Raw genomic sequence first — 26,282 nt, forward strand, 5'->3', positions numbered from 1 at the left:
GCTGTCTGTAGAAGGCCTCATCGACTTCCTCTTCCTGATCAGGTGGCCTGTAGTAAACACCCACAACAGTGTCACCCATGCTAGCCTGCCCTTTAATCCTTACCCATAAGCTCCCGACTCGCTCTTCATCCACCCCTAGGCACAGCTCCATACATTCCAGTTGCTCTCTCACATAAAGAGCAACTCCACCACCTCGCTTTCCTGGCCTGTCTTTCCTAAAAGCATGTAGCCATCCATGGCAGCACTCCAGTCATGTGAGCTATCCCACCATGTCTCTGTAATGGCAATGAGATCATGGCCCTGCGACCACACACATATCTCTAGTTCTTCCTGTTTGTTCCCCATGCTGCGTGCATTGGTGTACAGGCATTTCAGGGAGGTGATCGAGCATGCAGGTTTCCCAGGAGGGGTAAAAGAGGGTCCTCCATAGCCACATCCCATGCGCACTTCCCTGGCTGCATTCACCTGCTAGAGGCATCCCGACTTGAGCTGTCTTTTGCCAACTACCCTGGCACTATAACTCTCCCCTTCCCCCCTCTTTCCTAGTTTAAAGCCCTCCTTACCAGTTTGGCCAACCTGTTGGCAAAGACCCGCGTGCCCCGCCTCGTGAGGTGGATCCCATCTCTTGCCATCAGTTGTCGATCTTCAAACAGGGTCCCATGGTCGTAGAAACCAAAACCCTGTTGCCAACACCAGCGGCGCAGCCAGTTGATAACTAGGAAAGTCCGTCTCCTCCTCCTCTCATCCATCCCCCTCACTGGCAGGATTGAGGAGAAGATGACCTGGGCTCCCAGACCCTTGACCACCATCCCCAGAGCTCTGAAATCCTGCTTGATGGTCTCCAGTTTGCCCTTGGTGTCATTGGCACCCACATGGAAGAGCAGCAGTGGGTAATAGTCCGAAGCATGGACAAGCCTTGGCAGTCTTTCCATGACATCTCTCACACGAGCCCCCGGTAGGCCACAAACCTCTCTAGACAAGAGGTCAGGTCGGCAGATAGATGCCTCCATCCCCTGCAGCAGGGAGTCCCCCACAACAATCACCCGCCGCTTCTTCCGGGCGTTCCGGCAGGGCACAGGGTCTGTTGTCCCAGGTACTTCCCTGGCAGCCATGCCCATCTCCTCCTCATCCTGGAGGGCACTAAACCTGTTCTTCAGCTGCAAGTCTTTGGGAGGAGTAGGAGCCTTTCTCCTCCCATGAGTCACTTTTAAAAATTTTTAAAAAGTTTGATGGAGGTTTAACTCACCACAACTTCAATGGCTGAGAACGGATCTATATATTAAAAAGTACTGTATGTGATAGCAAAAGCTGCCAACTGGGAGGGAGCTGTTTCCTGGTGGCCAGACTGTTTCTATTTCATGCCAAATCCTCTCTGCTGACCATGGACCGAGAAGATCCCAAGAAACCAAAATTCACAGAAGAGCCTTCTTTCTGCAAGAAGTGTGTTATGAAGCCCTTCAACTCTTTGTCAGGGAGGCTGTAATTAAGCTGTGAAATGTAGTAGAACTGCAGAGGAAGAATGAAGCGTTGACTTCTGAGGCAAGTACCGCTGAAGTTTCAACAGTCTTGTGACCATGGGCAGGCTGCAGGAGACCTACTGCTGGGCAAGCCCTTTTCTCTTGTTCTGCTTGAATGAAAAAAGAAGTGAAATCTCCAGGTTTGAAAACAGTATTAGCTAATTAATGGGCTGTAGGGGTGTGGATGCAAGTACAAGCAGGTACCAGCCTAAATACACAGTCTGCAATGTCAATGCTGAAGTAGCCTGTGAATTCAGAATTTCATCCTATAGTAAGTTTTCTGTTTGTGAAGCAACATTTTTCGTTTGATCAACTGATATTGTTTGATGGTGTAGTCCGTGTTTCTGGGAGTGTAAAAGAGGAAGAAACTATAGATGCACAGCATACTGTGCACATGCATATGTCTTGTTTAAATCAAGGTAGTTCTCCCCAAATCAGCATAAGTCTGAGAATCTATACCATTTGAAAATCCTGCAGGTAATATTGACTGTTGGAGGGCAGGGAATTTACTCAATTGTAATGCATTTTGCCATTTATGAACAACTCCCCAAAGCCTTTTTTTAAAAAAAGTTTTTACAGAAAGTATTCAGTAAAGATAAGACATTTAGAAATCAAATCCTAGACAGACGAAGCAGAATTACACGTGCAGTGAAATGTACAGAATAAAGATTACCTGCCAAGTCATTTGGTATATTAAATGAAATGCAGACTAAAACAGATGAGGAAACACATGGCTTAGAGTCTTGTTCATTTACTTAGTTTACTTCAGAGGAGGTTAGCACTAAGATAAAGATTAAATACTAAACTAAGCTGTTGTGAGGGAGGGATTTTACTCAGTTGTAATGCATTTTTGCGTTTATGAATGGCTCCAAAAAAATTCAGAGAGCTTATTACTTTCTTTATTATAAAGTTTTGAAATAAAGATTTGAGAAAGAGCTGAGACTGACTGTTTTGCCTGTGGTGTCTTAGCCAAACAGCTGTAGGTTGTCCATAGCGAGAAAGGAGAAAAAAAAAGGTTGCTTAGAATTACTAAAATTTTCTAGGAACCAACCATTGCTGTCCAAGTTGTAGAGATACACTAGTTCCTGGCCATCTGTGGATACTTCTTTTAAATGTTGTCCTTTAAATGGTGTCCTTATGCCAAGTTTCTTTTATACTTTTAGGTCACTACATGTATGTGGACTCCGTTTACGTCAAACATTTTCAGGAAGTGGCCCAGCTAATCTCACCAAAGACAACAGCCCCGATGTCTGGCTGCTTATCTTTTTATTATCAACTTAAGAAGGAGAGTAACATTGTTTTTACTGTTTACTTGAGAGATATGAGTGGCTTTTATGAAGAGATCTGGAAAACAGAAAGTGCATTGAGTGCAGACTGGACTTTAGCAGAAGTTGACTTCAATGCACCATACCCAATGGAGGTAAAACAATCATTCCTGTACAGCTCAGTTACGCCCTCCAGGTTGCATCATACATCAGTGCTTTCCCACACCAAGTGGGGAGCACAGCAGTAGCCTTCCAGTATCTGAAAGATTGTTATAAAGATACTGGTGATTGGTTGCTTCCTTTGCCATTGCATAAAGGCCAAGGAGAAATCACTTTTCATACCAGTGCTTGGTTTTCAGCAAAGATGGGGTCAAGTGGTGAAGTACTTGAACAGGCCACCGTGGGAGGTTGTGGAGTCCCACTAGTGCGAGACCTTTTAGCTCCCGCTAAATAATGTCAGGGTTCTCTCAGCCCACTCTGAAATGGCAGTGACCAAATAAATCTATTAACGAATAGAACCCATCAAATGAACCCAGTTACTCTACCAGCAGGAAACTCTTCACCAGGAAGGAGAGATGAGCTGGATTTAGTATTGATTATGTATTGGAGGCACCTCTGTACATTCCTAGAGTGATGCAGGACATTAGGGTAAGTAGGTAGACAAACTGGAATAAGGCATGTGCTGCAACTTATGTGTCATCCATTGAGACAGACTTCAGATCATGTAGGAAAGGAGCTGAGATCTGACAGCAAATTATACTACAGGAACTATAGGAAGAGAAGAGCAGGAGTAGCTAGCAAGGTGTAGAGTTTGGTGATATCATGGAAATCATTTAAAGACACCATATCTGAAGCTAGAAATGAATGTGTAACAACAATCTGAAAAGACTTTAAAAGAAAAAAAAAGAAAAAGAAAAAGCTAGAATGGTTAAACAGGGAAGTGAAGCAAGCTATGATATGAATAAGGTGTTATTCTAAAAGCAGAAGTTGTATCCAAATGAGAAGAATAGAAAAGATGGTAAGCTCTTGCAGGCTGTAAAGAAAGAGCAGGAATAATATTTTAAAGAAATAAAATTAATTACAAAGCCTTTAGCAACACATCAGAATTAGAAAGGATGTCTAAGAATCTGGGGGTCTAATTAAGGTGTAATAGAAGTGCGCAAATACTGAATGACAGCAGAAAAGCTAAATGAGTCCTTTGCATCTGTGTGCTCTGTGAAGGACATGAGAAGAATTCCCACACTAGAGCTTTTTTTACTGGAGTGAAATTAAAGGAACTATCTTAAATTGATATGTCAGTGGGAGAGTGGGTAAAAAGAATAGTAACAAATCATCAACACCAGATGTTATTCACAGAAGAATGTTGAAGGAACTCATATAAAATTGCCAAGTTATTAGTTGTGATATACAATTATGTATAATTGCCTAAGTATGACAGGAATACAGAGTGCAAGAGGGTTGCAGATTGAGTATGATTTCCGTATCAGGCAAACTGGTTGATATTATCAATAAAAATAAACACCCAAAAACCTAAGACAGAGGTTTATTTGGGGAATAGCCCTTGTGGTACCACACTTGTTACTGCCCTTATGGTAGAGTACAACCCATTAACCACAGACCTCTGAGCCTGACCATCCAACCAGTTTTTTACCCATCTACTTGTCCTTTCACACAGACTGTAATGTCACAACTTGTATTCAAGAATATTGTAGGAGATGGCATTGAAAGCCCTGCTAGATTGGAGGTAAATGACAACTACTGCTTTCCTTTCATTTGCAAATCTGGACGTTGTCACAGAAAACAGTCAGGTTGGTCAGGCATGGTTTACTCTTGGTAAATCCATGCAGACTGTTCCTGATCACCACCTTCACCCTCATGTGCCCAAAAATTTGCTCCAAGAGGACTCACTCCATAATTTTCCCGGGGACCAAAAGTGATGCTGACCAGCCTGCAGTTCCTCAGATTGATTTTTTTCCCTGTTTTGCAGATGTGTGCAAGGTTAGCCTTTCTCCAGTTGACCTCCCCTGATCTCCACAGCCTGTCAAAGCTGGTGTATAGTGACCTTGCAAGGACATCCACAGCTCCCTCAGCGCCCTCACTTGCGAGCAATCCCTGACTTGATTCTCACCCTGGCTGGTGGCTTCTCTCCTCCCTGAGCCCTGTCACTAAGCACAGAGTCTTGGCAGCCCTTGCTGGTGATGACAGAGAAGGCAGCAAGCACCTCAGCATTATCTCTGATCACTATCACTAAATCACCCACCCCATCCAGCAATGGGCACGTTTTTTCCTTGTTCAGTCTTTTACCTCTAATGTAGCCGTGGAAGCTCTTCCTGAAGTCCCTTGCAAGTCTTGACTCCAGCTGCACTTTGACTTTCCTGACACCACACCTACATGCCCAGGCAGTGTTTCTCATTTTCTCCTTTGTAGCTTCTTCTTGTTTCCCCCTCCTGTTTGCTGCTTTTTGCATTAGAGCTGTGCCATGGCTTCCTTGATTAGGAAGCTGGCCTCCTGATATGTCTCCTTGTTTTGCCAAATATTGGGACAGTTTTTATGCTTGGTGGATGCTCTCCTTAAAGACCTACCAGATCTTCTGGACACTTTGGCCCTTGGAGTTGCCTCTGATGGGATCCCACCTGCCAGCTCCCTGTATAAGTGAAAAGCTGCTCTCCTAAGGTTAAGGGTCTGAGCTCTGCCACTCTACTGCTTCCCTCACTCCCTTCAGGACCTTGACCTCCACTATTTTATGGTTGCTACAGCCAAGGCTGCCACTGATTACCACATCCCCAACCAGTTCTTCCATGTTAGTGAATATCAGATCCAGCTGTGCATCACCAGCTGTGCGTCACCCCTGGTTGCCCCACCCAGTACCTGATTATCAAGAAGTTGTCCATGATACCCTCCAGAAACCTCCTGGATTGCTTGCATCTCACCCTGTTGCCCTTCCAGCTGATGTCAGGGAGGTTAAAGTCCCCAATGAGAATAGGTGCCTGTGGCACAGAGACTTCCTTGAGTTGGCCAAAGAAAGCTTCATCCCCTTCCTCACCCTCTTTGGCAGCAGTCTGTCAGACTTGCCCACCGCAATGCCATGCTTAGTGGTGTCTCCTCTGAGCCGGCCTTACAAACTTTTACCCGGACCCAGAGCCCCACACACCCAAGCTGCTCTTCCACACAGAGGGCAGCCCCTCTCCTCGTCTCCCATGCCAGCCTCTCCTGAAGATCCTGTATCCGTCCATTGCAGCGCTCGGTTGTGCAAGGTGTTCCACCATGTCTCCATTATCCCAGCAATGTCACAGCTCTGTGACTGCATGCAAAGCTCTTGTTTCTCCTGCTTATCTACCTATGAGTTTTTAAATTACCTTCAATATATTTTAAGTAGGGAGGTGACAGAGTTTGCTGATGATACTATTCAAAATAGTAAAGAGAATAAAAACAAAAAGAACCACAAAGAATTGCAGAAAGATCTCATAATACTGAATGGTAAATGAATTAAATGTTCTATAAGTATGAACTAGCATGCAAAAGGAAAAACAGTCCTAGTGCTATAGCTGTAAATTAGTTAATAAGCACTTGTAGTTAATTTTGTGAGAATATCATCTCAGTTCTTAGTGGCTTTCATAAAACCATCTGGAATATTAGAAATTATTTGTGAAGGAATAAACAGCAAAATAGAAGATGCCATGCCACTGAATAAATACACAGGATACCCATGTCTTCAGTTGAGTGTACAACTCCAATCCTTTCATTTAAAAAAGGATATCCTAGAACTAAAAGAGAGAGATGAGGATAATCAGAACTACAGAGAAGTTACATAAATGAAGACACTTCAACCTGTAAAGAAAATGAAGGAGAATATGGCAGAGGTTCATAGAAGTCATGAATGGGATGGAGAATTTTTAACTATTTACTCTTTCTCATAATTTCCATTGCTGTCCCAAATTCTTAATGATCAGGTAATAGGTTTAAAATAAACTGAAGGAAGATTTTTTCATAGATAGCATAACTAAACCGTGGAACTCACTGCTGCAGCATATTATGAATACCATTATTTTGATGAGTCAAAAAGTGATTAGACAGATTCATGGAAGAAAAAAAAATCCATCAGGAATGCCATGTGAAGAAAGTAGATCTGAAGACTTGCCTTATTCAGTTCTTTCTGTAGGCCTCCTTCTGTGCCTTTGTTCTGCCCCATGATTTTTCATGTAATCCAGCTATTAATAGCATAATTGTTATTTTTAGAGACCATTGGACAGAAATAAGAGAAAAAATTATACTTACTTCAGCTGAGCTTCAAAAGGGTCTTTCTCTTTTTTTCGTCCTGCTAAAAAAAGCGTTGGGATTCTTTTGCAGCTCTCATAATTTGTCTCTCATCTGTAGGCGAGACATCACAGGCATTGCTTCACTGAATGGGCTCTCACTCTGGAAGCATTTGTCTTTATATCCTTGTTTTGTCCCTGGGGTTGCCTTGTGATTCAGGCCTTTTCTCAAGGTTTTCCTGTAACTCAGAGCTTTGATACTTAAGATAAGTTTTAACACACTTCCTGAAGAATTATGGACTGTCTTCCACTTACCTTGGGAATATCTCTTGAGAAAGGCTGACTACAAACATTGTTTGGTTTTGTGGTAAACAAAACAGAATAATAACTTTTCTGGTTTTTATCTTAACTATAACTTTTTAAAGAAAATCTTCCCTGCCAGCTGATGCCAAGGCATGGGTTTCAGTGTCTGAAGATATTATCTTCAGAGAAAACTTAATATGATAATGACAGTTCATGTGGAGTATTACATATGGGTTTTTTTTTAGCTCTTGGTTCAGATAGATACTAGACACAGTAGTAATCAGGCAACTTTGAAGTTATAGTCAGTGCAGAGTAATAACCCTAAGTACTGGCTTTGCATGGTCTCGTGATAGTAATCTTACTGCACCTTTAATACTGATGGCTCCTAAAGTAGTAGAAGAGCTGTGTTCCCCGTGATTCTTCCTAAGGTTTGAGTGGACAAAGATGTGACCCCAGGGTCTGACTGTGATTTGTATCACTAGTCAGTGATATAATTCAATTCATCCCAATGCCTGCAGTACTCTCTGAGCTGCCCTGGAGTCTGCCTGGGCTGTCTGGTCAGAACTCAGTAGTACAAAGATGTACTTCATATGTTATTGGCTATATGGTAGATGAATAACAAATGATTATCATTTCCAGGTGATATTTGAAGTTGCTTTCAACAGTGCCAAAGGAGGTTATGTTGCCCTTGATGACATTGCTTTCTCTCCAGTTTACTGCAGCAATCAGACAGGTATGAGTTCTTATTGCTATTTACATTCATTTTTTCCCCTATACTTTGCCTCTTTGAACTGCATATTTTAATACCTGTAATATTTTGTAGTGACATGCAAATACTGCCTTCTCAACTGACCAGTGCTATTGAGATCCTCTTCCTCCTAGGAACAAAACGGTGTTATAAGACAGATAACACTAATGCTATTTATTTGATCAGCTGACCCAGAAACCAGTCCTTAATGCTTCTTCTCCAATGACCTTGCCTCAGGGACCTGCAACTGCAACATTGGGTTGAATGCTGCAGTTGCATCTCTCTGATATTTAAACAAATCACCACTTGCAGGACTGTCTCAGAAAGAGAGAGAGATTTCTCCAGGTGTGAGCGTATGAGGAAGCAAATTTTCCCAGCCTTTTAATTATTGCCAATCTAGGAGATACCTTCTTTCATACTACATGTGCTGAGATGTTCTTCAGCACCAAAGTAGGGAACAGGAGCCTTCCTATCCTCACCATTCCAGGTGGTATTATTTACCTCAGAGAGTGGAGCGTCTGCCAGCAATTTATTAGGTTTTCACAGCAGCAGAATACAGCTGGATCCCCATCACCTCTGGTGTAGAGGCACACCAGACTTAGTCTTTTGTGAATGCATTCTCTGGACTGGCTATGTACTAGTTGCTTGGATTTTAGTGTTAATGATAAACAAAAAGTCAAAAGCAGATTAGTGATTTTCGATCAAGCCCATTCATTCTTTCTGGTCACAAAACTGGATTTTTCTGCCAATGCTTTCAAGTGATCAAGGAGAAAGAGATTTTTGCACTTTTTCATTGGCATGGAGTATCTGCTAGCTTTATTTGCACAGTTCAAATATCAACAGGAGGCAGATTCCAGGTATATTACTAATCCACTAATCTTGGTTTAGTAAGTCTACTTTTGTTTGATTAACTTCTCAATGCCTGTTCTGGTTTTGCTTAGTTTTGCAACAATTAGCTTAGTTTTGTGAAAAAAATCCTGGGTTATGTTTGCAGTGTGCCATGGACTGGAGCTGTGTGCTCATATCTGTTTTCCCTCTTAATTCTCAGGTGGCTTATCCATCTTGAGCTATGGGCTATTTTATAGTATTTTCTGCCCCAACCCCACACTAGTCTCAATATCAAGGCTCAAATTCAGATCCACTCTGATAAGTTAAATCAATAAATTTGGCTAGAACTTTGCCTACTAACTCTGGTTTTGAAGGTTTTTTTTTTTTTCTGTTTGAGAAATGAATGCCAATCATTTGCTTGATATTTTGTTGAACTGTGTTTAGCTGCTGGTTAATTCTTCAGACTTATCTTCTATTTCCATCCTCAACTGTTTTAAGTAGAGATGTCCAAGAGTGACAGATGTTCATTCTCCTTGCATTGGGCCGTAGGTGGTTTCTCAGCTGTTTTGAAGACTTCTTCTGCAAAAGACCACAGTCTTTTGTTGTATATTACAGCACTATGTTTTTTTCATTTTTTCTAGAAGTTGTGGTCAACAAAGGTCTGGATGTTAGCCCAAGGGAGGGAAAATGTAGCAGAGTATTAAACTTGCTCATCAAAGGATGACTCAAAAGATGGGTGTGATGCTGCATGGGTCAGGTAGTGCTCTGACTGTGTTTTCTTGAGCCTAGGAGAGCAGAGCTGGAGGTCCAGGGCTGCCATCTCTTTCTCTGAAGGCAGAGAAAGACACAAGGGCAGCTGCTTCCATTTGGCTTATGTGAAGAGACCAGGCATCTCTCCAAAGCCAAAATTTTGCTTCTCCTGAAGTTAACTGCATGTTTTCCTGCCCTTGCCAGGGAAGTCCCTGTTAGCCTCTGCGCAGCAGTGTTAGCCCTGCGTGGGTCATGTGCACTGGTGTAGAGAGCCCTGACTTCTGACGCAGCTGAAAATCATGTGAACAACCTGGGTCGCATCCCCCCCTTTCCCTTGGCAACTGGTACACATGATTGATGCGGCTTTTAAAGGAGTAGGAATGTTTGGCTTAAAAGCACTTTCACAAGGGGAATGTTTTCAGACTAAAGCAAATTCTGATCTATGTATTCCACATAGTAGTTCAACGAGAGAGCCATCAGCTGGGCTAGGGAGGATTAGTTTAGCTTTTAATAAACATCGCTATATATGGTACAGTTTTCTTCTGTGTGGTGACATGCAGTGCTAAGATGAGTGATACATAGCTCCAGAGGTCAGTGGCCACGAAGTAGCACAGGAATCAAATGCTATTTGACTTACATACGTACCACATGTATATGCATGCACATTGTACATCACTACAAAAGGCTTTTGAGAAAAGTGCAATTAAAAAAATATTAAATATTTATGTTAGAAAGTTATACCCTTGGAAATTAAATTGAAAATTAAATGTGACTAAATATGACAAGCCTGCGCGCACACACACACACACACACACACTCTCACACTCACAATCATTTTATCCAAATATCTTTTGAAGAAAGGAGCAGGATGAAAAATGTCAGAATGTCTTTCTGCATTATGTCCTGAAGGAGGAATCTTCTTTTAATGTATGCAGCTTATTTATTTTTACAGGGACTATGAAGGAGGATTTTTTTTCTCCCTCTGGCAAAAATAGAAGAAAATAAGATCCACTTGTGATAGAAAACTGATATTTTGATATCAGCATGACTTTGTACCATGTATCCATGTGTATGTTGGTCTGCTGTAATACACACTGCTGTTAAACATGGGCAAAAAAAGATGAAACAGAATATACTTTGGCATACTTATTCTTCAAATACCTATGCCTATTATCCTGTGCTTTTTCTAACAGAACATATGCATATATCTTTTAGGAATTTCTTTCAATCCTGCTGAGGCAAGCTGCAATTTTGAAGAAGATCTGTGTAAATTTTACCAGGATCACAAGGATGGCCCGGGATGGAGCAGAGTGAAAGTAAAGCGTAATGTGTATAGAGCAGGAGATCACACTACAGGGTTTGGTAAATCAAAACTCCTTTTCATCAGAAGAGTCAAACTGGATATCAAGTTTAACCTGTTCTTCACTCTGTTAAATAATGTCTTTGGCACATAGGTTAGGTTGCCTCACTGCAGCTCCTCTCCATGAAAAATCAGTGCACACCGCTCTGTCCTGTCTGGGAGTCTGGCTGTGCCTGGCCTTGTCCATGATGGGGAGGTCACCTGTGGCATCCCGTAACGTGCCCGAAGGCCACAGCAGGCGCGTCCTTCCTGCGGTCACCCAGGGCTGTAAATCACAGCAACTGCACTGGGCTATACTGAGTTGTAGTCACTGCAGATGTGATCCCACAAAAGCATGCAAGAAAATATACTAGTAGTTTAATGCATTGCTTTTAATATGGAGGAATGCTGGACTCTTAGCTCTTCCAGGCTTAGGACAGTTGCATTTTTGAGGGAAAACTTTGAAGTGTTGTATAGTGAAACAGCATACTGCTACTTGAACAGCATGCTAATGTGTTCTGAAAATGTCTTTCACACCGATGTAGTGCTTCTCACACATCCCTATTTGTAGAATATTCATGGTTATTAATCTGCATGTGCTGTGTGTCTCATCATTCATTCTTTGCTCTGGGAGTGATACCCTAGAAAGAAAGTCAGGTTTCCAGTGAAGCCAGCAGGCTGCAAAGGAGAACATTTTTCAATGTAAATTTGAAAAATGCTCACTTCTAATAACTTAGCCGTGTGCCAGTGTAGTTTAAAACAGCAGGGATGTTTTTAGAAAAATTCTTATTTCCTTTCAAACAGAGTGTGATAATCTGTTTCCTGCCAGTAGAAATTGTCTTTACTACCAAAGTCTGCTGCAATAACAGAAGCTGCTTTAATAGCAAATCAGCTTTGCAAATTGTATATTAGAAATACTCAGTAACTGCACTGTCTTACAGGTTATTACTTGCTGGCGAACACAAAGTTTACATCACTGCCTGGGTATATTGGACGGCTGTATGGCCCTACTCTGCCAGGAAACTTGCAGTACTGCCTGCGTTTTTATTATGCCTTATATGGGTTTTTCAAAATGAGTGGCACTCTTGCTGTTTATATCTTTGAGGAGAATCATGTAGTTCAAGAGAAAATCTGGTCTGTCTTGGACTCTCCAAAGGGAGTTTGGACTCAAGCTGAAATCTCGTTCAAAAAGCCTATGCCATGCAAGGTAAGAGCCAACTCTTCACGTTTGTTTCTTTCTGCAAAGGCATGGACGGGGCTTTCCCTTGCCTTTTCCTCCCTGAGAACTATGTTACCAAGGCATTCATCCTGAGAGAGCCATACCTGCAGAATGAATTAAAGGTGCCCAAGCAGAGCCGTGGGTTGGTCTGGCTGGAGGTCTTCGCCATCTGGCTCTCAGTGAGCCCCAGCAGGAAGGCATCATACTGGGACCAGGGCAGCGGGCAGTGCCCTGGTGTCCTGGAGCGTAGTTGTGTTCATACAGATTTCAGCTGATGACTTACAACGGGAGGCGGTTGTGCCTTGGCCTTGGGCTCTATGTCCATACACATTTTTTGTTATGTTTCCTATGAGATTTCCAATTACCCTACTGAATTACAAGTTTTAACTAACCCAAAAATTCAGAACTGGTTACGTTCTGGTCAAACTGGGAAGCTAATCCTAGTTTCCTAAACTAAACCACTACATTAAAATATGAAACCATAAGTCAGTGTAATTTAGAGCAATGGGCTTGAAGTATTTGCAATGTCTGGTTGGAGAGGACACTTTGTTATTTCAGCAAGTTAATAAGATTAATAACATAATGTTTCACATTACCTCTTGAGTAAGTCCTCTGATTGCTACTATTCCTTGTCTCCGTTCTTTTAACAAAGACTGATTTTTCTCAGATGACTCACAAATTAGCATAGGAGCTACTCCTGCAGTTATCCTGATTTCTGTAATGGTTTTTCACAATCTGTAAGTCATCTGAGGAGGACCAGATGCAGCTAATTGAATGTTGGATCACTACCTGAGGACACTGAGATAAATCCAGCTTTTTTTCTTCAGTGTGATAATACTGTGCATGTATGAATGAAAGCTTGTGCAAGTAACTCTTTGAATGAAGCTATTTCTGAATTATAGACAAACATCTTAAGCATTTTTACCCCACTATAAAGTAATTTAAAGATGGCAGTAGTTATTTAGTTTAATTTCTCTTGAAAAAAATGTTTTGTCTGGAAGCAAATACACTCTAAAGGAAACGTTCACAAAACAGTTGTCTAAATGTGCTAAAAAGGAGATTTACACTGAAAATTTCAAGCCTAACAGTTGGATAACTGGTTCTCTCAGATATCTGATATGTTTAAAAAGTGGATGCGATTTTTATACATAGAACTTGCTGAGTTTCAAATGCCCTTTCAGCTGAGACAGAAAGAAACAACATATGAATTCTATTACTGTCCAGCAAACGAGTGATAGAAAAGTCTCTCACAGTGTCATCCCAAAATATCTGTAGAAATGTATTTTCCTCTTCTATTTAAATCAGAAAAAATATTTATTAAAAAAGCAAGCTTATACTTTGCCATCTCTTGTTTGCTTATTTCTTTATAGCTTCTAAAAAACCTTCAGTTCCTTGTGTAGCTTAATACACTGTATGAGCAGTGATGACAGCTGAACATGACTGCTAACAAATGGTTTATAGCCTTGGAGGCGGCGTTCTGCATTTTTTTTATTATCTGACATTTACAAGGAAAATCTTCCCCAGTATGAATTGATGAAGAACAATTTTTATGTTTTCCTAGAAATTAGTATATCTAAAAAACTTGTAAAAAGATTGACTGGGATGGAAAGCTTTTCTTGAATTGCAGCTTTCATGCCTGTAGTTACCAGTCTGTCTGTAGGCAGTAGCAGATGGGGCGAGAAGAGAAGAAAGAAACTGAGGGAATATCCTCTCTTCTTTTGCTCCCTAATGTCTGCAGGAGGAAAGAAACACAGTGCTCTGCGGAAGGAGGGTTCTTTGGCCTGTGGCAATGCTCAAAAACTTTCGTCCTGTTCTTTAGGTCTTGTGATGGGGAAGTACTCTCTCCTGAGGAAGCAAATTTCAAAATGTGCAACAACTTTTAGAGGCCATCTTTGCAAAGGAGAAGACCAGATGCATTTTTAGAAAAGAAAAAATAAATAAGCTGTAGGTCTCTGGCAAATCTTTGATGTCTGCTAGGCCAGACATGCTCCACTACAGAATTATGTAATCAGAAGTTATTAACTTTTGGAACCACCCTTTGATAGGGAGTAATAAAGCTCATCAAAGATGCTCTAATTAATATAAAATTTATTTCTTATATTTCTGTTGTGGAGGCATTTCTCAAATATCGCAAAAAGTGAGATTATTGAATTTTAGATAAATCCTGTATTCAGCATATCATAATTCAGACACCACTTATCCCATTAACTGTGTAGTTTGGGGGAAAAAATTCTCCCTTAACCTTGATTTTGGCCTATTATCTTCTGACTGGTATGTCTTTTTTTCTGTGACTGGAAGGTTAAACTAGGTTAAGAATAGGGATTAAGCTGTAACCTTGAATATGTAGTAAATGCTATTGGTACATAATAAATCATGTGCAGACTGGAATGTCTCAAACATTTATAATGGATCGACTGTTTATGGTTTTCGTGATAGCTGTGTATGTATATACACAATCAGTTTATAAAGTATTTAGTGAATGCAAATAGTATACAGAAGACAATAGTAAAGTTTGCCTCTAGCAAACATTAATGTAGAAAACTGTGTCAAAATAATATTTTTAGGGCTAAGAAGGCAGTATGCAAAAGACAGGTGATGCCAGAATTAAAATCTGTCTCTGCTTGCTATAAGGCAAGGGTGAAAAATCAGTGTAATTAATGACTGTCTGTTTGTAGTATTCACCAGGAGGCTTGAATTAAGTTGCACAGTGAACCTAATTCTTGCATTCTCATGCATTCTCATTAATACTTTAAAAAATCATTTTATGCATAATATTGTTTGTTTCTTTTTTTCCAAGCCAGCTGAAGCAAATGGAAGAACACTGGGTAGTAGCATCATACAGGCACTTATGTTAGACATCTGGAGGACTGGCGTCTTAAACAAATAAAGATCTCTGCCGATGACCTAATAAAATAGCTGACAAGGAGTAATCACTGCCCATCTTCAGTGTAGGACAGTGGTGGAGGTGCATGGTGTAGAGAAACAGACCTTTATCTGCTCGCTGAAGCTTGACCTCTCTTGCCCTGTCTCCTCTGACCTGTCCTTGCAACCCTTAGCTTCTCACTGATATGTCTCTGTCTTTTCCATGCTGCCTGTAGGCAGCAGCTCCCCACTCATATTCCCCATTTTACTCCTGGCTCCTCAGCTCTGGCCAGTCTCAGTTTTTCCCTTGAATCCTGCCATGTCCCAGTCTCTTTGTCCGCCCTGTCCCAGTTCTTACAAAATGTAGTTTTTCAAAGACAAATGACTTGCCAGAAAGCACAATTCTGGCACAGTGACCGAATCCTGACACATTTCATGCCCCTATTCCAAAGTCTAGAAGTGCCCAAGCTTTTCAAAGGATTTTTTAAAATAGGGGCAAAATAATGCTTTTTTCCCTAGTCTTGTTCTTGGAAATGATGGAACCATTTTGGCTTAAAAGTTCCAAAACAAGCTTGAAGCAAGCACCCAGCGTGGAAAGTCTGAGCTGAAATCATTGCATCTTGGTAGTGTTACAAGCAAGTGAAAATTTGGTCTTTTAATAGAGTGAGGTGTTCTTCAAATTAGATAGTGCTACTACCTTTCTTTTAATACAGACATAAGGGTTGCTTTCTGAGATGCATCATGTCTAGACCTAAATGATAAGAGGCGGTAAGCATGCACAGTAGTTTGGCTGCTCGAGTTCTTGGTTACTGGGTGTGACTTGTAGATTGGCTCAGTGTCTGTGGAAACAGTAAACAGTCTCTTGGCTGTTCCTTAATGGCCAGCAGAGTCAGAGATGCAGTCGTTATGCTTCCTGGGCCAGAGAGCTGGGAAGGTCATGAAGCTTTTTCAGCCGGAAAATGATTGTTCTAAAATTCCTGATTTCATGCATCTTCTGTCTTCCCACTTTGCATGTTACTCCCAAGACTTAAAAAAATAAATTTTGAAATCTTTCTGATATGTTTTGTTTTTGATAATCTTTTTTTTGCATCAGGCCAATAGGAAGGCTCAGATTTTGGTTTCTTGGATTGTGTAATGTTTTTTCATAAGTTCTTTTTGAATTAACTAACTGGAGTCTGGCGCCAATTGTTGGCTTGAGTTCTGTGAGCAGGAAACTTGAAGCTGGCAAGCATGCTTTAATATAACACTTTGGAAATATCATGTGAAAAGGTTATGTGGGTAAGATCCAACTGAGCAACTCGTAAATGTTTATATATGTGTGTGTAAATATATTCACATACTGCAAATACATATGCTACATAATGCTAACAGTTGGAAATTCAAAAACATGATTTCTCACTTTGTTCTTGAGTCACCCTGTCTTTTAATTAATGTAAGTACCTATGGTACTTACCTATACATAAAAAGTGTTGTTTTCCTACTTTGTAGTGCCCAGGGAAATGTGAGAATTAAGAAAACAGAAAGAATTTCCTAGCATTTATTAAAATAAATGAAACCGTTCATGCTTTGTTGTATAAACCTGTTTAACAGCAGCATAAAAACCAGGCTCTGAAATATAAAGATTCTTTTGATCCTGCTGAACACACTGAAATTGATTTACCAGGTAAATACATGGCAGAAAGGGATCAAGCCTAGCTGGAAGCCAAATTCACTTATGCCATGAGTAACCTGGAGATGCTCATATGCACCAATGAGCATGAATTTGCATTTTAATTGTGTGTGTGTGTGTGTGTGTGTGCGCGCACACACGCACGTGCGCATTTGCACAACCATGGAAAGGTCTTTCTTTTATAAAGCTGCAGAACAAAGTCCAAATCCCTGTATTGAATGGAAAGTTTGGGTGCGGTTTGCTTTACACACATCAGCTCTGCTCACTTCAGCTAGATTTGAGTCGCCATTCAGAAACTCTCACCAGTTTTCAAAAGCAAAGAGCTCATGTTTATCCATTCATGGAAGTTTTTATAATGTTACCCAACACTGTAGCATCTGAGTACCTCCCAAAGAGTTAAAAAACAAATCCACAAAAGGGCATTTGGCCTCATAACATTCCACCCTATTTCCCTCAGGGTAGTTGTGGCAGCATTTTGAGGGTTTTCATTTTGTTAATCTACTTTTCTTTCTCTCTGACAGTTTTTTTTTCTTTCTCTTTCGTTGAGTTCATCTGTTTGTTTTTCACCCCGCTTCCATAACGAGTTTTTCTTGCAGTTGTGAGAAAGCGAAATCGAGTGAGTGAGTGTTGCACTTCAGTGTTTAGTTGTTCTAAAACAAACAAGGAAGGACCTTTTCTGAATGACTAAACATTGAAATCCTTTGCCACAGGATGCTGTGCAGGCCAAGAGTACACATGCACTTAAAAAGGGATTAGGCAAATCCATGGAGTGCATGAATTGCAGTGACCAGTAAGTGCAGTGGTACAGGTGTGACCTCCAATTCAGCAAGGTCTTAAACCAGATCTCTGCAAAATGAACATTATATTTCAGGGGAAAAATACATTATGGTTAATTTTTTCCTTGTACTGTTTTCCCTAAACGTCTCTTATCATATTGCGCCCCCCCCCCCCCCCCCCCCAGGACTTGATATGAAGTTAGTGGGACCTTTGCTGTCATATAATGTCACTGTGATGATGCTCAGCAAAACAGTAGACTTTTAAAATCTCTATTAAATTATGTCAGCATTTCTTTTTGTTATTGAGTCTCCTGCTTGTTCACCTAAGTCCTAGGTAATGATGATTCCAGTGTTGGATATCATAAAGTCGTAGATCACCACGGCCAAGTCACTGGTCTGTAAAGGACAGTCCTTTGCTCAGGTATGAAGTGCAGGAGGACAGGCGTCCTCGTACTCATTCCTCCTCTCCTGGAAAACCCTCACTTGTGGCAAGTAAAGGAGCATTTTGGTAAGGTTCTGACATGATTCTTGCTCTGTCTTTGCATGGTAAGATACACAGCTTAAAGATGCCAGAATTACTTGCAGTTTTATAGTAAGCACCTTCTGTCCTTCCTTCTCCCACCTATAAAACACAAAGCATCTTAAAGAGCAGTCACTGGAAGTGTCATTCTGAGGATGCCCGTTTAAAATAACAACATTAGGGTTTGTAAATAGTAACAGTAGTGTTTGCAAAATGTGTGCCCTAGGGTCTGTGATATTTGATATACAGTTATGAAAACAATATATTGGAAATTAATGTAAAAATTATTCAGGTTAGAAAGTGTTATCGTTGTGGCCTGCACCTTCACAGTAGCTAAGCAAAGGGATATGTTGCTCTACCACTACTGTTGCACTACTATTACATGCCTCCCTTTGGTAACTGTATTATTTGACTGACTTTTCATTATTTTGCTCAGTTTTTATTTTGAGTACTTAATATTGTGATATTACTATGCCAGATGGTCTGAAAAGACTCCAGTCTAAAGGCAAAAACCTTTCCCTGTTACAAAAAGCCAACAAACCAGTTTCAGTGAAAAGAAAATAGAGCCATAGTAAGAGAATAATGGAAATCTAGCAGGATTTTAGGGGACCACAGAAGTTATCACTGGCCTATAAGCTTTACTGTGCAGACAGTATTTGCTACTAGACAGTGCAATCCATTGAATATAGATGCAGCATTAACAGCCTGTGGCCTTAACTTGTTCTGTCAATTTTATGGTTATCTTTCATTGTTTATTTCTGCAACCTATTTGTCCTTGAACAAGAGAGATTTTCAAAAATATTTGTTTAAATGTCACTAACTTTGTACCAGTGTTATCTGATTATGTATGTAGAAACTTTCATGATCTATTGTTTCACCCGTAGCAGCTCACAGTATTTATAGAGCAAGGAAATTAAACTTGTACGGCAAGTGCCCTTTTAAATCAATTTGTTTAAAATGATACAGAAGGTTGCAGACATTCAAATTTTGGCTTAATAGTTTATTTCGGTTATTTGATAAATTGCTTCCTGTGTAAGTCAAATGAAAACAAGCCATTTAAAAATCTAGTTTAATTAAACTAGCTGAAAGTAATTTGGGCTGAACTGATGATGTTTGTGTCAAACAGCCCCGGGACAATCCGAACGGTTCTCTGATTCACTGTGCCAGAGAGCGCTGCGTGGCTTATACGCTTACACAGCTGTGTGCTAGTGTCCCTGACTGAAGAGTCAGGCTCACTGTTTGGTTAAAACGCCTTGACGGCTTCTTTGTGTCATGTCACACTTTTGCTTCTGGTGCTCAAATGAATTCTGCTTGGATTTCATAATACTGAGTTTTGTGTCACGGTATTTGAAGTTACAACTGTTGCTCTTCACAGAAACCCAACCCAGACTCCACTATAACTGCCTTTCTCTTGGCTTTAAAAAATGGGATCTAAAGATGTGTCTGCATTACAGAGTGAGTTTTATGTATCTACTGATATACAGTATGTAGTTTAAACATAGGAATATATAGCAGGACAGAACCAGGTAAATTAATTTGCTGCAAAGGCATAGCTTGCTTTCCAGTCACCAGACTTGGCCACTGTCCCAGTTTTTCTCTAGTTTGTCTGATCTTGCTCTCTAAATGAGCAACAGCTATCCCTTCTGGGATAAACAAGTATGAAGGAAAACACACAGGACCTGTAAGAATCTGGGGGCATCTTTTTTCCTTTTCTCCTTTTCTCCTGTTCTCAGTCCAGCTCCTTCAAGACTACTTTTACAAGCTTCTCCATTAGTCCCTTCTTCTTTGTACCTCTTGATTGAGAGACCTAACCCATGTCCTATTCTTTCTTCTTCTCCGAAAACAAGTATTCTCCTCATATGCATACATTCAACTCATTTCTACTTGTAGAGATGTGGAGTGATAAGGACAAGAAATCCTTTGTATCTAACTCAGTATCTGAGCCAAAACTCAACAAAATATCATAGGAGAAGTGAAACCCTGCTTGCTCTACTAATTGTTCTCATTTGGCATTATTCCTTATAAACGAAAATAAATAAAAAGAACTGATCATTGATAATTTTGAGGCTGTAGGTCAATAACATTGGTTAAGCACTGGAAAATAAACAAATAAGCTTCCAGAACTTGAGGCAATTATTTGGAAGGGACAAATGCCCTGGCCATCTCCTCTTACTGGAATAGGAAGAGACAGAAGAGGAAAATATGTTTTATTTTTCGGTAACACTGGCAATGACTGCCTGCATTTGATAACATTTTTAATCTAGCCTCCAAGAAAGCATACAAACTTATGAAGAGTTGTTATCTAGTTTGAACCAATTATTATATTGTTCATCTGTCATGTTTTATAAAGAAAGTGTGAGTTGAGCACAAAGATTTCTCTATTCTCTCTTCCAAGGCATGAGATAAATTCATAAAGATTTCTTTTGGAAGAATCAGCTTAGGAAATATTTTAATTCAAAACAAGAGCAAATGTAAGTCACAGTGAAACACCAGGCCTATGCAGAGTGTAGAAAGGATTCAGAGATCTAACCTGGGGTGCGAATGAGTGGCTGAGTAAACACCAAACTGATACAATTTTGGTAGATAAAGTTCAAATACTCTTGAATGGCCAAAGGTATTTGGGACAAAGGAGGAGTGAACACATTTGACTTGTGAAGAAAAATATCCTCTACCCCATTGCTTGAAAACAAATCAAGACTGTAACAACAAAACTAGCCAGGAGGACATTAGACAACTTCAGTAGATTATGCTAGAGCTAATATTAGAAATTCCACATTCCCAGGCACAAACTAACATGCTTCCCCCGCAACCCTGTTCAATTATGAAGTCTGCTCATGGCAGCATGTCATTCAATACCACAAAAAGCAAGTAAAGAATTAGTGATGTTAAAGGTACAAATGACAAAACTGAACAAGTTTAGAAGTGTAACTGAAACAGTTCAATCTTTTATATGAAGAGCACTAGTTCAATTAGGCCTTTGACAGACCAACAGTTATTGTTGCAATGCTTTTAAAATGGAGTGCTTTCTGCAGGGTCCAATGGGTAATTACATACCTTGTATGGAACAGATTATTGCAATTTAAGAATAAAGAACTCGATCTTGTTCCCAATGATGTCAATGGGAAAACATCACTTAGAACACGATTAGGCCCACTGTGTGGAAATGTTGTTTCACAAACGAGAACTGACTTCACCCTTTTATGTGTGGTTTTCTGAAGATTCTTGGGTTTGAGACTATAATATATCTTTAGTTTATTACAAATGTTCACCAGAATGCATTTATTAACAGCTAAAGAGTCTGGTGAATGACGTCTACACAACGTCAGTATTTATTGTATTATTTATTCCAAGACATGCTACCATTTTTTAATTTTTAATAGATTGTGCCTGTTTCTTGAGAATGATCTTACAAATTAGGAAAAAAAATTTTGCCCTGTCAAATCTTAAGGCTAAGAAGGCAGCTCTACAGAAAAAAATCCAATGCCTGTATTAGGCTACTACACACTGAACTGTTGTGCGTGCTGTGCTGGTGCACTTCTCAGGTCTATACCTGTAACAGTTTGCAAAATAGATAATCCATTTTACCAGGATTAGCAGTGCTGAATATAAAATGGTTTTGAAAATTGCTTTGTGCCAGGAAGCAAAATCCATACATTTTTCAGATGTTTAAGTGTAGTTACCTCTCAGGCTATTTCACAAGCAGATGGATAAATAAATACTCCATAGCAAAGCAATCTAGCAAAATCCTGTATAACGACAATACTGAAGGTGTTACTGACCCTGTTAAAGAGGACATAGTAAATAAAGGATATAGTACTTTCAACAACCTTTTTGTACCAGCATGAAACTTATCAATCAACACTGAACCTCAGATGTGTAACTGAGGAGTTTACAGTTGTTCCAGAGCATTAAACCATTACAAGTAACATTTATCTGTCTCCAGCTACTAACTCAGACCTCATCACAAAGGAATTGTTTTGAAAAACTCTTCCCAGACTGTTGTCATAACCCCAATGGTCATACAGATGGTTTGCAGTAGTTAGGCAAATAAAATTGCCAGAAATATTTTCACAAAATTAACCTTATTATTTCTTGTCTAATCCAAACAGATCTGTGTCAACCTTGGGGGAAGGGCAGCTGGGACTCTTACAGTTTCAGTGGTTTTGTTGCATTTTATTTCACTTTATTGACTATATGTTTCAAATCTTGAGTGACTTGTATTTTCCATGGCATAATTAATGACTGGTCAAATAAGACATCTTGGACAAGACATCTGTTCTTAATCTTCACAGTACCCAGATGAGCCCTGTGAATGATGCTGTGCATTTCCAGCCTCCGGCTCTGTGATATCAAGGCCTTATGGCATTTGTGAAGAATCCCATTGTATGCAGCGGTTTCATCTCATTGCCATTGTTCTTTGTTTGCAGTTTGCCTCGGCCATTTCTGTTGCCCATCCCTCTGCATTACTCTTTCAGATTTATTTTCCCAGGGACAAAATTCCAAAGGAGGTTGTAACGATAGGGCAGCTGAGGACATTTGAGCTGGTCAGTTTTGGTTTTGGGGGAAAAAAACCCCAACAACTGTAGTGAGTCATACTTTCTTTCTCATATTCTAAAAAGTACCTATTCCTCTAATAAAATAACTATATACAGAGATAAATCATTTACCTAAAAAAATGTGAAAACACTTTTTATTGAATAAAAACATCTAAAACCCACTGGATTTAAAATTTCAGTCACTGGCAAAATTACTACATGCAAAAAACAAAGTTAATCGATCACTTCTGTACTGTAGATGTCAAAATTATTAGTGCATTCAGAAAATCTAAAATTTCAAACTGTTAACTGTACCAGCTTTTGCTAGGGATACCTGAAACTTCCTTCCTGTATTGCAGGTTGTCTTTGTGAGCTGGTGTAAGAGCTTCTGGGACTGTGGACTTGTGGCACTGGATGATATATCACTGAGCCTGGGAAGCTGCCAGGTGGCTGGTAAGACCATGTATTTTTGTCTTTCAATGGCTACTACCCTCCCTGTCCCCTCTTTAATAAAAGGTCATCTCACATCTTCATTTTCCAAGCCCATCCTACAGCTGGCTTATTCCCACTGTGGTTTATTTTATTTTATTTTTGTTCTAAGAAGTATTGCATTAATCCTATTTTTGCAATAGAATATATATAGTGAGGACCAGATTTTGTTCACAGTGGCGCCAACTAACTTCTAATTAACCTCACAGACTCCACTGCAGTTGTATATACTTGAGCATTCTTTTGGGGGTGTTACAATTAAAAAAATACAGTCAAACTGAGGCAGATGCAGTTTTCAGCTGAGTCTTAGACGAGGATGCTAGAAACAGACTCAAAGGCAACATTTTCAAAAGACAGTATTATTTTTTCAATCCAAAAGAGTAGTTATGCAAGGCCAAGATATAGTGCCTTATCTGAGCTGCAGTTCTCTAATGAACAAAAATAAGATAAGTCCCCCTCCTGTAGTGGGAGGAACTGGAAATTTTTGAGTGAGTCTTTATTCTCTGACATGTACAGGCTAACTTCTCTGAACTCTGAACTCACCCAAACTCCCTTTTCTGGGGGCTTTTTAAGGTTTGACAATACAACAATTGCATTCTATTTTAGAAACCATTCTCATGAGACAGGCACAATCCATAATCCCATTCTTCTTCTGAATAAAGTCATGCCTTTGAAATGGTGATGAGGCCAACTTACAATGCCTTTCATGCTACTGTGTAGTAACAACTTTTTTAGGACCTCTTTTCATTGGACTTCGTGCATTCAGGCAGCTAACCATTATTGAACAAAGTCACACATACAAAACAACATGCTATTTTTATAAAATAATTCCAACAGTTGTCCAGTTTGCCTGTTTGTACTTCCTAACAAATTTTAAAAAGAACCAAAGGTGCAAAACTGATACTTGGATGTATAGTCATACTGAGACTTGTCACTGATAGCAGGAAAAAATACACAGTACCCCAGAGTGCATGAGGTTTTCACAAGAAAAAAGCAATTTACAGTGTTATTTCCTAAACAACAAATTGTAGCAGAAGACCTGAAAGACACTTCCTCATTTTCTTGCTATCCAGCACCTGAATTCTAAACTTCCTCTCTTCTGCATCACCTAGTAGAATTGCAAACACTGAAAATACTCTGGGAAATGCCTCTCTGCAGTCCATTATATGTGATATTAGAATCTGATGCCAAGGGAACATAGGAGAGCTAAATCTGACCATTTGATTGCAGATCCCAGAAACCCTGATCTTTGACAAGATCTATTAGTATAGATGTTACGCATGCAGGAGCTCATTAAACTGTTTGGGATGCCAACTGGTGAAGAAAATTAGGCTGGTAGAGCCCACTGTGGAATAAGAGCTATGATATGATAAACTGTAAGAAATGTTTTAAAGAATATTAATACATGATAGAGAGCCAGACTAGGACACAGTTTTCCCCAAAGCTCTGAAGAAAATGAAATTATATCTGCTATTTCAGTTTGAAGCTAACGTTCATAGGCTTGTGACTACTGCTAGGTAGAATCAATAAGTGATCTCAATAGGTGAGTGAACACATTAAATTATTTATCTAATCTCTCCATACATCTGTCTAATATATTTGCAGTTTTAAACAATGACCTTTCATTATAGATCTATTGCCACCCAATCCTGGAGAATGTACTTTTGAAAAAGATGAGTGTATGTTTACCCAGAAGAAGCGAGGTCGCGGGAGCTGGCACAGGAGAAGGGGTCCAACTCCCACTTCTTACACTGGACCGAGAGGAGACCACACTACTGGGGTAGGTGAGTTAAGCTTCACATTGAACTTTCGGAACAGAGATTGAGTTAATCTAAAGTACTTTGAAATGATAACGCAGAACACAGAGAACGTTTTTACTCTTCTGTTCAGAACAATTATTAAACAATCCAGTTTCTTAGGGACCCATAGGTAAACTGGTTTTGAGAATGTGATGGTTAAACTGAATTATCTGTGGAAAAGTGAAAAATTTGATCCTAATGTCCTAAAGTAGCCTTTTGGGGGAAAAAAAGAACAGAACGCCCCCTTGGGCTCCGCAGAAAAGCCCTCTCCCAAACCCCTAGCTTCTGTGAATATTCCCTTAAAAAGGTGAACTAACTGGTGGGAGCTCAGGTCTTCTGCATGAACGCCTTCCTGTTCAAAGTTAGAAGAAACCACAGGTACTAAAACAGAGGTCCCACTGACCCGTTACCTTGAAAACCAGCTCTGTAATCCCACTTGCATCATTTTAGTCTATGAGTATTTAGGCAAGCGGGGCTCATTAGCAGGAGCAAGCTCACAGAAAACTGCGTCAGAACTGCCCACACGCTGACTGTAGTAGCTGCTGACTTTCATAAATAATGAACTGTGTTACGGCCTTCGGTACTCTTGTTCCAGCAGCGCAGGACTTCGGCAATAATTCCTCTGGCTTCAGTATGATCGATAAAACTGCCCTAAGGCTTCTGAACTTTAAAGGTTTACATGGGTTTAAAAAGACTTGGTGGGCCATTGGATTTGTCTTCGCTCACAGCGGGTAACAGTCATTCAACAAGTTATAAAGTCAGTTACAGCCAAGCTGGCTTATTCACTGTAGCCATCTATCCAGTCTGTTTGAAATTTTCACAGGATTATTAAAGCGGTTGGCCTGTTCAAAAGACTCACCAAACAGTATTATTATTCAATCAACTGTGAGTGAGTCTAACCCATGTTAAGCCTTAGTAAGCATAGTTGTTTCAGCTGTGCATATGAAAACGTGCTCTGTGCAAGATTAATTCAAGAATCTTTGGAAAATTGTTTGTTTCTAGTTAATAAAATGACAAATCCCCTGTCCTCTTTTTGATGTCTTTATCTTAAAGTATAGCATTTCTCACAGGGTAAGAGCATGTTCAGCAAAACGTCACTTTCCTATTCCCTAGTAAAACTTCTGTAGTAGCTGTATCCTGAGCAGGTTATAGAAGTTAAGTGTTTACACAGGTATAAATTCATAGCATGTGGGACTGTATGGCCAAATTCCTGCATGTGGAATTGAGAATGCAGATGAGAATGTTTTAATTTGGCTTGAAATTTCAGACTGCCAAGAAATTACGTTCTTCCACTGTCCATTCTAAACGGTGCTGATTCCAGGCAGAAGTATGAATAGCCTTCAAGGATAAGTAAATTTTAAACCTCGAAACTCTTCTTGTGTGTTCTGAAATGAGAACGAGCAACAGCTG

General features: G+C 40.0%; 1 protein-coding gene across 1 annotated transcript in view; it reads left to right on the forward strand.

Annotated features, from left to right (window-relative positions):
* The window catches only part of MAMDC2 (MAM domain containing 2), a 66,571-nt gene that overhangs the window by 35,216 nt on the left and 5,073 nt on the right, over window positions 1-26,282 (forward strand). The window contains exons 5-10 of the mRNA XM_067316039.1: window positions 2,681-2,937; window positions 7,978-8,071; window positions 10,880-11,026; window positions 11,945-12,210; window positions 22,944-23,037; window positions 24,705-24,857. Of these exons, the coding sequence (XP_067172140.1) occupies window positions 2,681-2,937; window positions 7,978-8,071; window positions 10,880-11,026; window positions 11,945-12,210; window positions 22,944-23,037; window positions 24,705-24,857 (1,011 nt within the window). The remainder of the gene's footprint in view (window positions 1-2,680; window positions 2,938-7,977; window positions 8,072-10,879; window positions 11,027-11,944; window positions 12,211-22,943; window positions 23,038-24,704; window positions 24,858-26,282) is intronic.

This window comes from Apteryx mantelli, chromosome Z, assembly GCF_036417845.1.
Source record: "Apteryx mantelli isolate bAptMan1 chromosome Z, bAptMan1.hap1, whole genome shotgun sequence".
NCBI classification, from domain to species: Eukaryota; Metazoa; Chordata; class Aves; order Apterygiformes; family Apterygidae; genus Apteryx; species Apteryx mantelli.